The 15,000-nt window shown below is 39.1% G+C and overlaps 1 protein-coding gene across 10 annotated transcripts in view; it reads left to right on the forward strand.

The window, feature by feature from the left end:
- LOC135090189 (protein quiver-like) overlaps nt 1–15,000 on the forward strand; it is a 68,492-nt gene that overhangs the window by 20,254 nt on the left and 33,238 nt on the right. For 8 of the 10 annotated variants that reach the window (XM_063986624.1, XM_063986623.1, XM_063986627.1 and 5 more), the window contains exon 2: nt 2,657–2,704. In XM_063986624.1, coding sequence (XP_063842694.1) covers nt 2,657–2,704 — 48 coding nt within the window. The remainder of the gene's footprint in view (nt 1–2,656; nt 2,705–15,000) is intronic. The other 2 variants (XM_063986632.1, XM_063986630.1) reach the window with 1 other exon arrangement.

Consider the following 15,000-nt stretch of genomic DNA (forward strand, 5'->3'; position numbering starts at 1 on the left):
TTGTCGATAGGAATAGAGAGAATAAATAAAGGAGAGAAAGAAGGAATGAATGTAGGAGAGAAAGCAAGGGAGAGTAAGAAGGATGGTAATGTTAAGAAAGGAGGAAAAGATGAAAAAAATAAGATTTGCAAAATAAGGAATGAACCAGAAGTAAATAAAAGAGAGACACAAGGAACGAAAGTAAATGAGGAAGAAAATTGTTAAGGAAAAAGAAAAAGATTAACAAGATAAACAAGGAAGAAAGGAAAAAGTGAAAGAGATTGGAGAGAGAGAGAGAGAGAGAGAGAGAGAGAGAGAGAGAGAGAGAGAGAGAGAGAGAGGAGAGAGAGAGAGAGAGAGGAGAGAGAGAGAGAGAGAGAGAGAGAATAAAAGAAGGAAATTTGAAGAAAATAGAAACAGGAATAAAGAGAAAAATAAGACTGGCAAAATAAATAAAAAAAAAGGAAAAGAAATAGAAAAAGAGAAATCAGGGAACAGACAAGGAAAGACATACAGAACAATGAACCAAATAAAAAGAATAAAAGAAGGGAAATAGAAGAGAGGGAAAGAAAGAAAGGGAAAAAATATAAGGAAGGCAAAGAATGCGATTGACAGTGATGGAGAGGAGGGAAAAATGGCGGACAGAAAAGATGAAAGTGACAGGGAAAGAATATTATGGGAAGGGGAAGGAGGGAATGGCTGATGGAATGGAGAAGGAGGAGGAGGAGGAGGAGGAAGAAGAAGAAGAAAAGGAAGAGGAGGAGGAGGAGATAGACAGGTAGCACAAGTGACAAGGTAAGCTACTCAGGTGATGGAGGAGGAGGAGGAGGAGGAGGAGGAGGAGGAGGAGGAGGAGGAGGAAAAGAAAAAGGAGGAGAAGGAGGAAGAGAAGGAGGAGGAAAGAAAAAGAAGCAGAATCTGATACATATAGTGAGGAAGAGCAATAAAGGAATAAAGAAAAGGAAGAGAATTATAAGGTGGGAAGGAAGAGAGAAAGAAGGGGGTGAACAAAAAGAAAAGAGGGAGAAACACGAATCTATGCTAGAAGAAGGAAAAGAAGGAGAAGGAGAGGCTAAAAATAAAAGGGTAAGAAAGGAAGCAATAAAAGAAGGAGGAGGGGGAGGAGAAGGACGAGACAGAAGCAAAATGGGAAGAGATAGATAGAAGAGAGAGAGAGAGAGAGAGAGAGAGAGGAGAGAGAGAGAGAGAGAGAGAGAGAGAGAGAGAGAGAGAGAGAGAGAGAGAGAGAGAACTTGGATACATTTATTAAAGAAGGAAGAAGAAAAGAGAATTAGCAGGAGGAGGAGGAGGAGGAGGAGGAGGAGGAGGAGGAGGAGGAGGTACTCAAGATAGTGACCAAGATCGATGTTTGGCTCTGCAGGTGTTAAAGACTCTCACTGCTGACTCCTGCTGTACTAGTAGTTGTGGTTAGTAGCAGTGGTGGTGGTAGTAGTAGGAGTTGATAGTAGTAGTAGTAGTAGTGTAAGTAGTGATGGTGTCTTTATCATACTGTTATTATTATTATTATTATTATTATTATTATTATTATTATTATTATTATTATTATTATTATTATTATGTGTGTAATGCGGCGTGGCTTTTCCTCTGGTCTAACTTTTTTTTTTCAAGGGCAAATAGATTAGCCGGGTTCCCAAGAGAGTTCCTCCCGTCAGTAATGTAGAACACTCACTAATCTGTCACTAGGACCATGAAACACCCTTAATGAAAAACCCGTTTACTTTCAAATAGTCTTTTAACAATACTGGAGGTGTGGCCCGGACGTGTTTCAGAATACGTTCTTGAGTCTCGTGTATCTGTCTCTCTTTGCAGTGTTGTTGCTCTGTCACTAGAACCATAAAAAAATAAATAAATAAAAAAAAATATATATATATATAAACCCGTGTGACTTTAACTATATCCTTTTGAAACTAGTGGAGGAGGTGGAGGGGGGAAGTGTTTCAGAATATAGCCTTAAGGAGCATATTCTGAAACATTCGTCGCACCAATTCCGCTACATTCAAAATGCTCTGGTTGAAATTACACGAGTTTTTATGGATTCTTTTACGATTCCAGTGACACAATAACAAGATTTCTACATTATTAGCATGACAAACACCGTTGAGAATCTGACCACCCCTGTGGTTTTTCAAAATCGTGGTGAGAGAGAGAGAGAGAGAGAGAGAGAGAGAGAGAGAGAGAGAGAGAGAGAGAGAGAGAGAGAGAGTGTGTGTGTGTGTGTGTGTGTGTGTGTGTATGTGTGTGTGTGTGTGCTGGTAAAGAAATGAATCACTATAGGTGGAAAAGAATATAGTCTGTGTGTGGTGAGTGCATCTGATGGTGATATACAGTTCAAAATCAGTTCAAAACACAAACCTTTATAGCAGCAGCTCAATAAAAAAAAAAGAAAGAAAAGAAACACACAAACACATACAGGAAAATTGCATGCACCTTTTAACTTTTACCTGTATCTCAAGTACAAACACATATCTAGCTGCATCTCAAGTTAAGAAAGAAAGAAAAAAAATAGTGAAAAAATAAACCACAAACACAATAATAAAAAAAAAAAAAAACTGAACACACTTTTTTTACTTTAACTGCATCTCAACTTAAGAAAAATCGTGAAACATGTACAGCAAGTCTCTACCACCTGTCTAACCCACGTGTCCTGTCTTTGCAGTGTTGTTGCTCGCCTGCACCACGGTCAGGGGTGAGGAGGAGTGCAGCAGTGAGTAGAGAGTGCATGTCGCCACCCGCTGCTCGGACCTGTCGGCCTGAGCTACAGAAGGGACGTTGCTAAGGGTACATCGGGACGCGAGGGAAGCAGAGGGGGAAGGAGGAAGCGTAGAGCAGCATTGGGGGGCGATAGAGAGCACGAGTATTCAATGAGGAAGGATAGGGGTGAGATAGGAAAGGGGGAGAAAGGATAGAGAATGAATGGAGAACGATAGGGGTGCCGTAGGGAAGGCGGAAAAAGGATAGAGAATGAATGGGGAAGGGGGAAAAAAGATAAGGATTGAATGGGAGGGAGAAAGGGTAGTGAACAAATGAGGAAGGAGGAAATTGCACTGATAGGGAAGGAGGAAGGATTGGTGAGGGATGAGAATTTGTGAATGAACGGTCAGTGAAGGAGGAGGGATAGGAGATGGGTGGGAAGGGAAAAGAAATGGGTAGGAAGAGAAAGAAAAGGATATTGTGGAGAAAGATGACTGGTAAGGACTGAGAAAGGATGGGAAGAACAAAGGAATTGATAGATATGGATAGGAAAGGAGGAAGGATAGGAAATAAATGGGAAATGGGAAAAGAAATAGGTAGTGAGAGAAGAAAGAAGGAAGAAAAGACAGAACAGACAAATGAGAAGAAAGGAAAGAAGGAAGGATAAATAAAAGGATGGAAAAAGGTAAAAGGAACATGTAGTAAGAGAAGAAGGAGGAAAGAGGAGAGAAGAGAACAGATAAGAAGGAATGGGACCTGATGGGAATGAAAGGAAGGAAGAAGGAAAGAAAACAATGAGGGAGAGAAGGGAGAAGAGAAGGAGGAATGGTGGGGAACGGAAGGAAGGGAGGGGAGGGAGGATACAGAGGTAGACATGCTGATTACCAGTGATGAGTTAAATAGATTTTGGGAAGGGAAGGAGAAAGGGGAGAAGGTTAGCGAGGTATTTTTTCCCCTCTCCTAAAACACCCAAGCTACACTTTTAGGGTGGAAAAAGGGAAAAGAAATTAGGAAAGTAGTTTTTTTTTTTTCTTTCTTTTTTCGCACTTACAATTGACCTCAAGTGCGTGTAAGGGAGGAAATGTATAAGATTTTTTTTTTTTTATTTCTGCCTCATTTTCAAAGCGAGTGAGGTAAACAGTAACGAGTAAAGGAAAGAAAAGAACAGAACAGAATAGAACCCGGTTACTTTACTTAATGGCAGCGCGTGTGTACGTATGTAGGTTTGAGTCAATTTTTTTTTTTTTTTTTTTTTTTTTTTTTTTTTTTATCGTCGTGTTTTCCAGTTTTTTTTTTTTTTTTTTTTTTTTTTTTTTTTTTTTTTTTTGAGGGAATGTAATTTGAAGTTTCGTTGATCCTTTTTCGTGAGTATTTATTTTTTCCCCTCTGAGGTTTTCGTGGCGTGGACGAGACGCGCGCAGGACAAGCCAGGCACGTTAGGAACACTTTTACGTTTTCTTTATTGCAGTTGCTACCACCATCTTAGAGAAACAAAATTGAATAGCTAGGAACAAGTACACGTTTTCTGTTCCTTAGTAATCAGTGACTAAAGAAAACCTAAACACACACACACACACACACACACACACACACACACACACACACACACACACACACACACACACACACACACACACACACACGGTTAAGGAAACTCGAGCATTGGATAGGAATAAACTCACATTTTCTATTCGTTGATAACAGTAACTTAAGAAAAAAATGAACAAGCAGAAAAAAAAAGGACACGATTTATCTCATTAACTACAAACTTGACACAACTCGAGAATTGGAGAGTTAGCAACAAACACACATTTTCTCTTCTTTAATAACCACTGGTGACAAGGGGGAAAAAATAAACTAGACAGGTAGAAAAAAACACGAGTTATATCATTAATCATTAATCACCACAAACTAGAGGATTGGACAGTTAGAAAGAAACACACATTTTCTGTTCCTTAATAAAAACAGTGAGTTTCAGAAAAAGAAAAAAAAAAACTAAACAGATAGAAAAAAAAACACGACTTATGTTTCTCATCAACAACCACAGACTTCAGAAAAGTAGAAAATTAAATAATCAGGAACAAAGGACACATTTTCTATTCCTTGATCAACACCAAAAAATAAATAAATAAATAAATAAATAAATAAATAACATGAAAAAAAAGATGATTTATGTCATTAATTACCACAAACTATATAATTGGACAGTAATGAACAAACACGCATTTTCTATTCCTTAATGAACACCAATGACAAGTAATAATAATAATAAAAAAGATAAACAAGTAGGGGGTAAAAAAAAAAAAAAAATTATGCCATTAATCACCACAAGTAGCAGAGAAGTAGAAATTAGACACTTACAAACGAACACACATTTCCTTGATAAACACCAGTGACAAGAAATAAAAAATAAATAAATAAATAAAACAAAATAAAGACTAAACTGAAGAAATAGGAAAAACACTTAAAAACAAAGCCACACATCTCCCTTCACTCAGTAACTGGTAGGAACTTAAAACACACCTAAGAATAATACAGTAATGAACCGCCACACGTTTTCTTTGCCTGAGTCACCGCCGCTCCGCTATTCTGAACGAGGAGGACAGCACGTTAATCTGCCAAGAGTGCCACGGGGACCAGGCCGCCGTGACCCCCAGACAGCGCCATCCCAGTGCCAAATATGTTGCCACTTAATTGACCAACAAAAAAAGACGCCATCGTTCCTTAAAGCAGCCACTCATCACTGCTTTAATCCTCCTCCTCCTCCTCCTCCTCCTCCTCCTCCTCCTCCTCCTCCTCCTCCTCCTCCTCCTCCTCCTCCTCTTCTCCCCAGTGCCATCATCGGTTACGGCACTCAAGATGTCTTTAACTTTCCCCTTTACTGTCTCATTTCCTCCTCTCCCCTTAAGAAAAGTGCCTAAGGAAAAGGGGATGTAACTGCAAACCTTTTCCCTTTTTTCCCTTCTCTCTTTTCCCCTTTTTTTCCCTTTTTTATTTTTCTCTCTCCCTTTCACTTTTTTCCCCTTTTTCCTCTTTTTCCTTGGCACTTACAGAAAACATTGGCACAGGAAAGGCAAATACAGGTAGAGATTCGGACTTTTCCCCTTTTCACCTGTCTTGGAAAAGGTAACTGCAAAGGTCACTACAAAAGGTCATATTGGCACTGTAATGTCATGAATGCCACTGGACACGATGGCACTGTCGGTATTTTTTTTTTTTTTTTTTAACGGTCCATCCCTCGTTTTCTTCCTGTTTTTTTGTCTTTTTTTTATGTTTCGTTCCTCGTTTTCTTCCCTGCCTTCTGTCATTTTTACGGTCCATCCCTCGTTTTCTTCACGGTCTTCTGTCTTTTCCTCGTTTCTCTTCCTTCTCTGTTTTCTATTTAGTGTCAGATACATTCCCTTTTTTTGTGGGAAGACTTAAATATCTTGGTTTATGCTGGCACCCCCTCCATTGCTGTCCTCCTCCTCCTCCTCCTCCTCCTCCTCCTCCTCCTCCTCCTCCATCTGTTCTTCTCATCTCTTTTCTTCCTCATTATTTTGCACAGCTGTGATCTGATTTATTCAACTTATTTATTTATTCCACTATTTTCTTCTTTCCTCGCCTTTTCTCTGTCTTCCCTTCGTTTGTCGTCCTTTCATCTCCTGGCCTTCCTTTCCTTTTTCTGCCTCCTCCTCTTCCTCCTCCTCCCAAGATAATTCAGGCAGAAATCAGTCCAAATATCCACTGACAAATTAGACAAAATTAATACAAAAAAAAAAAAAAGACACCGTAACTTTAGAAATATTACGAAGCGTTGTGGTCGAGTATTTCAAAATTATTATTATTATTATTATTATTATTATTATTATTATTATTATTATTATTATTATTATTATTATTATTATTACTTGTCCTTTCGTCGTCGTCGTACTGTCAGTGTTTACTTTTAGATTAACTAGTAACAAAAAAAAGTGCATACTACGTAGATGACAAAAAAAAAATACCCTTTTTATAGATATTTGAACTTTAGAATATAAGATTTTTTTTTTTATCGAGGGGAATAGGATTCTTTTGTGTGTGTGTGTGTGTGTGTGGGAGACAGGATTTTTTTTCTCTCTCGTTTTTAAGGATAACGAAGGGGAAAGGGACTGATTGGTACGATCTGTATGTAGGAAGGTGGTCTGGTTCCCACCGGCGATGGTTCCTTCGTCTCCAGGGGCGTGACATGACTCTCTCTACTTCCATGTTTTATTTTTACTTGAGTTATGCCCAGTCAGTGAATTCAAAACCTAGTCCATAGAAAACGTAATGCACTTTGGTTCCCCTTCAGTAAAAACAAATAGAGATAAAAAAAAAAGTAGTCATATTTGTACTGTTTACTTGCATTTTCTGGGGGACTTTATTATAGATAGAGTGAGATCAATTGTAAAAGTTTGAATTCACTGCAGTAGAAGCTTAAAGTGTGCTGTAGCTGTGACGTGTTGTGACATGTTGTGACGTGTCGTAGTCCTGCCCCAGCATGTGACGGGTGTGAGTGCTTTTGCTGTCCTAGAAATTTTTTGCTTTTTTTTCCCTGTCATTGCACTTTTGTTTCCTTACTTTTTGCCTAGCCCAGAGACTCCCGCATGCCCTCCGTGAACTAACCCTGTGCACGCTGATTTGGGCAGTGGAAAAAAATGCCAAAGATGAAAATTAAAGACCAAAAAAAAAAAAAAAAAAGTCGAAAAATTAATTGAAAAAACGCCAAAAATTACAAAGGCCGTAAGATAAAAAAAAAAAAAACGGCAAAAAAATCACAAAAATTATAATGAAATATCAAAAATTCCAAAAAAAAAAGTATCAAAATGTCAAAAAAAAAAAGCCTTAAAGAAGCAACATTCCCCATAAAAAATCTTAATTATTCGGTCAGTTAATGCATCTGTAAGTAATTACAAAAAAAAAATCAAAATTTATTTATAGTTTTGCCCACACACAAGAGTCAAAATGATACAGAACCGAGTCGCCGCTTAAAGTAGAGAGAAATGGAACAATTGGCAACAGCGAAACTCGGGAAGTGATCAAAAGTCTTGTCCAATCTTAACATTCATTGGTCTTCCACTGTTTAAAAATGAGACACATGATTGTAGTGAGTGATTTCAGTACAACGAGTCTACGTGGTGTGTGTGTGTGTGTGTGTGTGTGTGTGTGTGTGTGTGTGTGTGTGATAGAATGAGGTGCACGTGCAAGTATATTCAATGAAGCAAATGGTGAGATAATAACCACAGCTCTCCAGACTAAGCTGATCTGGAGGCCACGTCCCTTCCTCCTCGCCCCTCACCAGGCCAGCTTGTTGGTGCTCTCATTACGTTTTTATCAGTTCCCCAAAAAAATTATACGTAAGGTATATTCAACCCCCTTAACGATCAGCCTTGCCCTAAGCTGATTTTTTTCTTATAAGATATCAACACTAAAAGAGCATATCAAAATACTAGCCCTAAAAAAAAAAAAAAAAAAAAAAAAAAAAGAAAAAGAAAATTAAGAAAGAAAGAAAGAAAGAAAGAAAGAAAGAAAATGGTGGAGGCTTATAGACAGTACTGTTACATATAAGAGTGGTTCTGGCCAAGGGCAACAAAAAGGCAACAAGAAAATGCCCACTGAAGGTGCCAGACGCAAAGAGCACAGTCAAAAGAACTGTCCAAAACTATGAGAAGTGTCTTAAAATCTCCCTTTTGACAGAGTTGAAGTCATAGGCAGGAGGCTACACAGGGAGTTCCAGAATTTGATTGAAAATGTTGCTTACTTATTCTCAAATTTTTATACATGGCATATTATCAGTCCCCTTAACAGTCAGCCTTACTACAAGTCGATTATTTTTAAGATATCAACGCGGAGACACGGAGAAAAAGATGAATTCAGACGAGATGCTGCAGCAGTGCCGTGACCTGCAACAACAGTAATAGCGACTGCAGGATAAAGAACAACAACAATAATAACAAAACAAGAACAGGAAGAACATATATAAAAAAGAAGAACAATAGAGACTTGATATCCGGTACTAAAAGGAAAGAAAAAAAAAACAGTGTAGCAAATAAGTTAGATACACAAACTGGTCCACACGTGGGGCAGCACGCGCCGCTGGAGACGTGGCGCGCGTTGACCGTCATATGGATGAGTCTGTGTAAATAGTGTGTTTATTTCTCCCCACTATTTTTTGAAGAGTTAACACATTCACCGGTACTTGACACGCCTTTCTCTTATCACTCTTGAGACATTTCTTTACCTTCTATATCCACATTTCTTTATTTCTGTGCGCTGTGACAACTGGCCTATTATGTAGTTGGAAAGAGCGCAACCAAATAACCAAGTAAATAAATAAAGTTAAATAAAAATCCACCTCCAAAAATGAGGCTGTTTATATTTACCTCCACTATTCTGTAAAGGGTTAGCACTCTCACTGCTCTTTGGCACATCTTCCCTTGATCACAAACCATTCTGAGGCATTATTTTAGTTTCTATCGTCACTTCCAAACATGTCACTGGCCAGAAATTAGAAAATCTATTCCCAGCCACTCAAGAAATTCTGTTACTTTCTCCATGTTGCTGGGGCTCCTTCATGTGAGTGCTTTTAAAGATTGCGTACAGTGCGCTTAATATTGTTAAATGGAAAAGATTAATGATACATTCTTTTGTGTTATTATTATTATTTTGTCGTCGAAAGGAGGGAGACAGGAGACGTTACTTCTATATCAACTTGGCCTGCGGAAACCATAATGAATTGTACCCACCCAAGTTAATGTAAAACTGAATGTTGATCTGTGGGAAGTGATCAAACGGAGGAAAAGAAGTTAAGGGGAGGTGATGCAGAACAGTGACTGCAGTGATGCCGTGAGCGGCAAGGACAGTAATAGCAATTGTAAGATGAAAAACAGCAACAAAAACGAAAACAAGAACAAGAATAATATCGAAGGAATAAGAAGGACAAAGACTTAAAGAGTAATATAAAAAAGAACATTAGACTTAACAGTTGATACTAGAATTAATCAGTGACAATAATAAATTTATAGCAACAACAACAATAATAAGAAGGACAGGGAGAATAAGAGCAATATAAAAAAAAAGACAATAGACTTGATAATTAGCACTAGAATTGATCATTGACAATAGTAAACTTTAGCAAGGACAACATTATCAATAGCAAGAATAGTAAGGACAAGAATGATATCGATAGAAGAATAACAATAAAGGCTTGATAACTGATACTAGCTAGAATGATAAATAAATGACAATAATAAACTTATAGAACACGAGCATAACACATGATACACGTTGCCGGAACTAGCCTAAAGAAATTGTGTGTGTACGTGTGTATAAAAAGAATATTCGCAGTTTGTAAGAAAAATACGATTGGAAAAAAAAACAGTAATGAAGATTAGACAAAACGAACTTGACTCTAATCCTTTAAGAAATACAATTACGTAGTCTTGAGTCACTGTGAATAAAAAGAAAGGAGAGAAGATAAGTAAACAAAATAGAAAATAAAGGAAATAGTTGTTGTGAGTAACTTTCTCAATTTGAACGAAAAATATGAAAAAAAATATATGATACTAATTAAAGAACAGAAAAAAATGAACTTGACTCAGTTTTTTTAAGAATTCTGGTCAGCTATTTCAAGGCACTTTGAAAAAAAATGTAAAAAATAAGTTTTCGTGATTAACATTTGCAGTTTGTACGAAAAATAGAGTAATAAGGAAGGGGACAGAACGAACTTAACTCACTCGCTTTAAGAACAGTCAGATGTCTAGAGCCTCTGCAAAAAAAAAAAAAAAAAAAATAGTGAAAAGCCGTTTTGTGATTAACATTTGCAGTTTGTACGAAAAATAAGACAGAAAAGAAAGCAGTACAGGAAAGAACGAACTTGACTCAGTCCTTTGAGAAGTGTAATGAAGTTGTGTCGAGTCAATGTGAATAAAAAATGGTAAAGAAAGAGGAATCAGTTGTTGTGATTAACGTTCCCTGTCACCATAACGCAGTGCTGTCCGCGGCAAACATGCGTGACCCAAATACTAGCACTGGCTTCTCCGTCCACTCTCCTGCCCTATTTACATTTCAGGAACGTCATCTGAGGAAACTTTTTTTTTTTATACTTATTTCCCCTTGGTGGATCTCCGTGATGCATTGGAAAAGGAAAAGAAAAGAAAGGAAATCAGGTGTGTTTACTTGTCTCTCAACACTCCTACTCCAATTTACTTCTGAGAGAACGTCCACTCGAGTTTTTTTTTTTTTTTTTTTTCTCCCTTGGTCGATTTTCGCGATACTGATACATTGGAAAATAGAAGAAAAAAGGAAAGAAAAAAAATCAGGTGTTATTACTTATCCCTCAACTCTCCCACATAAATTTACTTATTTTACTTTTTACATTTATTTATTTATTCTTTTTTTTTCACCAATCTCTCTGATGCATACGAGGCGCAAGAAATAAGTGAAGGAAATACAATAAAAAAAATAAAATAAAAAACACAGGAAGGCAGTATTATTAGTGTTGGAAAAAGAGCCAATGAAAGAAATAACGTTAATATTTTGGATCTTTAGACGTGCTGGAGAAGATAAAGAAGTAATAGTTAAATAAACCAGATGTCATTGCGTGGACCCTCATTGCGACACCCAACACCTCAAAGCACCAAGGCACAATACAAGACCTTTTCTAACCACCTTCATAAATAGAAAAAAAAAAAAAATGAGAGTGGGGCTAAAAGAGTTTTTTAGTGTCTGGCCTACATAATATTCAGAGGAAATACCTGAGAGTGGTTTGTGATGATGGGAAGGTATGCCAGAGAGCAGTGAAAGGGTTAACACACACCTGCATCATCTCTTCACAATAACTGCGGCAAAGTGACTTCTTTCTTTCAGTGGCCCTTGCTAGTCGGCCTCTCTCTCTCCTCTCTCTCTCATCTCGTCTCTCTCTCTCTCTCTCTCCTCTCTCTCCTCTCTCTCTCCTCTCTCTCTCTCTCTCCTCCTCTCTCTCTCCTCTCTCTCTCCTCTCTCTCTCTCTCTCTCTCTCTCTCTCTCTCTCTCTCTCTCTCTCTCTCTCTCTCTCTCTTTTCTCTCTCTCTCTCTCTCTCTCGTCCTTGGCCATTTCCCCTCTTACATAAAAAAATAATAAATAAATCAGCACATACTTGGACCGAGCATCTGTTGGGGGAAAGACACGTGTCCCCTCGCTACTCATGGGTGCTCACCGTGGCCCTGCTTGGAGGTGCCCTGAGTGGGAAACGTGAATGAAGCCTCGAGAAAAAACGTGAACAAAACATACCAGTGCCGTGAGTGGAAAAACTTGAATGGAAACGAATAAAAACTTGAAATAAAAACCAGTGCCTGACAGTTAGGGCGCCAAAACACTGAGGTCATATGGCGCTAGCAAGTATGAAAGGGGTAATATGATAAACAGGTAAATATAATAAGTAAATAAAACGGAGATACAGCTGGGTGACAAGGTGAAAAATAGAAAGCTGTGATGGGAAACAGTGAAATTGAGTTAGGACGCCGCTACACTGAGGTCATATGGCGCCTGCATGTATGGAAGGGTGTGAAATAGATAAATAGGTAAATGAAAAAACTAAATAAAATGAAGATATAGATGGATAGGAAAAGAAATCAAGGGCAAAGAAATTAAACACATGGAAATACTGATAGACTGTAAAATAAAGAGCAAAAGAAAATAAATGAATAAAACCGAAATACGAATAGTAAAGAAATATAAAGAGCAAAGAAAATAGATAAAACTAAAATACTGATAGATGGTTAAAGAGATAACGAGCAAAGAAAATAAACATAAGATGAAGATGTATAGTAAAAGTAGCCAAAGAGTAAAGAAAATAAATGGATAAAATGGTAATACTGACAGATGGGAAGAAATACAGAAGCAAAGAGAAAAAAAGAAGTCACGTGAGGAGGTTGTGTTACTGAAGACAAGACTGCAACACAACGCAACATAATTAAAGATGGAAGAGGGAAATAAAAGGAAGAGATAAAAGGATAATAAAAAAAACATAAAAAAAGATGGACGTGGGGGAAAAAAGGAAAAAAGATAAAAAACAGAAAAAGATTAAAAAAAAAACTACCCATATATGGATATTTGAGTGTACTCGGAAAAATTTGCAACAATGGAACTTTCAGAGCGCCGTAATAAAAAAGGAAAAAAATAGTAACTAGCCACAATAACTTCACCACCACCACCAGCACCACCCACCACCTCACTCGTCTACCACCATCACCACTCTCACCGCCGCCACCACCACCACCACCACCTCGCCGCTTCAGCCCTCCACCGCACCTCCGCTCTCCAACCTCAGCTCACCACCACCGCTCTCTCCTGCATCACATCGCCTCTCTAAACGCACCTTCCCCCCCCCCCCCCTCACCCCTGCTCTGCCAAAATGCACCGCTTCTGCCTATACAAAAATATTTCTTGTATACTCTATTATTCATCTCTCTCTCTCTCTCTCTCTCTCTCCTCTCTCTCTCTCTCATCTCTCTCTCTCTCTCTCTCCTCTCTCTCTCTCTCTCTCTCTCTCTCTCTCTCTCATCTCTCTCTCTGTGTGTGTGTGTGTGTGTGTGTGTGTGTGTGTCCATGGGATAAGTGAATAAACAGGTAAATGTGTTGGTTATTTGTTAACACACACACACACACACACACACACACACACACACAGAGAGAGAGAGAGAGAGAGAGAGAGAGAGAAGAGAGAGAGAGAGAGAGAGAGAGAGAGAGAGAGAGAGAGAGAGAGAGAGAGAGGAGAGAGAGGAGAGAGAGAGAGAGAGAACACACACTGATAACCAAACGAGAACTCCCTTACCCCCACCCCCCACCTCACCTGAGAAAGGCCACAGAGGCTACAGCAGCACCAGAGTAATTTGTAATATTGATGCTGCAGGAAAACAAGTATTTATCCCTACGTGGTAACTCGCCGCCCGCGTTCGAAGCCTTAACCTAACCTTGACTTAGACTTCAACATTTCCCTATGCCACTCGCTCAGCTGCTCCCAGAATTCCATGACATTACACGCCATTGCAGCACATGAGTTGTTACGTGAGGAATACAGTTCAGCTTTAGTTTATTGTGTATTCATTGTCTTTACATATTTAAATTTACAATAGGATTAAAGATACGGGTTTTGTGTGTGTGTGTGTGGCTATTAAAATAAATAACAAAGAAAATATATACAAAAATAGTCCTGCCACACTATATTAATCGTACTCATTTTTTTTTCACTACTTTTTTTTTATTTACTTTTATTCATTGTGTTCAGAAGCTAAGTCACGGCGAGGTTTTCGGACACGGGGGAGGGAAAATGGTAGGGTAAACACACACAAATAGAATATTCTATACTGCTGTTTCCTAAAAATAGCCGCTAGGTGTCCTTAGGAAAGAGAGAAAGAGAGAGAGAGAGAGAGAGAGGAGAGAGAGAGAGAGAGAGAGAGAGAGAGAGGGGACCTGGGGAGATTATTATGAGATGTGGTGATTGTGGCGGTGGTGGAGACTGGAGGCGGGGAGAGAGAGAGAGAGAGAGAGAGAGAGAGAGAGAGAGAGAGAGAGAGAGAGAGAGAGAGAGAGAGAGAGAGAGAGAATTGTAATGGTGGTGATGGTGGTGGTGGTGGTGAGGACATGAAAGGGAAACAAGGAGACAGAGAGAGAGACAGAGAGAGAGAGATGGAAGGGAAAGGGAGAGAGAGAGAGAAAGGGGGAGGGAGCCTGTGTATATTATGTGATGGTGGTGATTGTGGTGGTGGTGGAGATAGCGGAGAAGAGGAGGGAGGGAGAGAGAGAGAGGAAGAGGAGGAGAAGTGAGTATTTATTATGTGAGATGGTTGTAGTGGTGGTGGTGGTGGTAGTGGTGGTGTCAGAGAGGGGATAAGAGGAGAGATGGAGGAGAGGAAGAGAGAAGAGGAGAGGGGAGAGAATGAGGGGAACCTGCTTAGATTATTATAGGATGTGATTGTGGTAGTAGTGGTGGTGGTGGTGGTGGGAGGGAAGGGAAACAAGGGTACAAGAGGAGGGGGAAGAGGGGGCAGCGCCAGCACACCACCACCACCACTACTACTCAACTTCCTTTGTGAAAACTGAATTAGTATTGCAGCTTTAAGAGGCAGGATGTGGTACGGAGGCTGCCGCTGGGGGAAGCACTGGGGAACACAAAAGAGGAGCTAAATGAGGCGGATTTAGCTTAACCTAACCTAACCTTACCTGACCTAACCTAACCTAAATAAACCTAACCTAACCTGAGCTAAATTAACTTAACAAAACTAACCTGACCTATCCTAGCTTAACCAAACCTGACCTGACCTACTGAC

This window comes from Scylla paramamosain, chromosome 34, assembly GCF_035594125.1.
Source record: "Scylla paramamosain isolate STU-SP2022 chromosome 34, ASM3559412v1, whole genome shotgun sequence".
NCBI classification, from domain to species: Eukaryota; Metazoa; Arthropoda; class Malacostraca; order Decapoda; family Portunidae; genus Scylla; species Scylla paramamosain.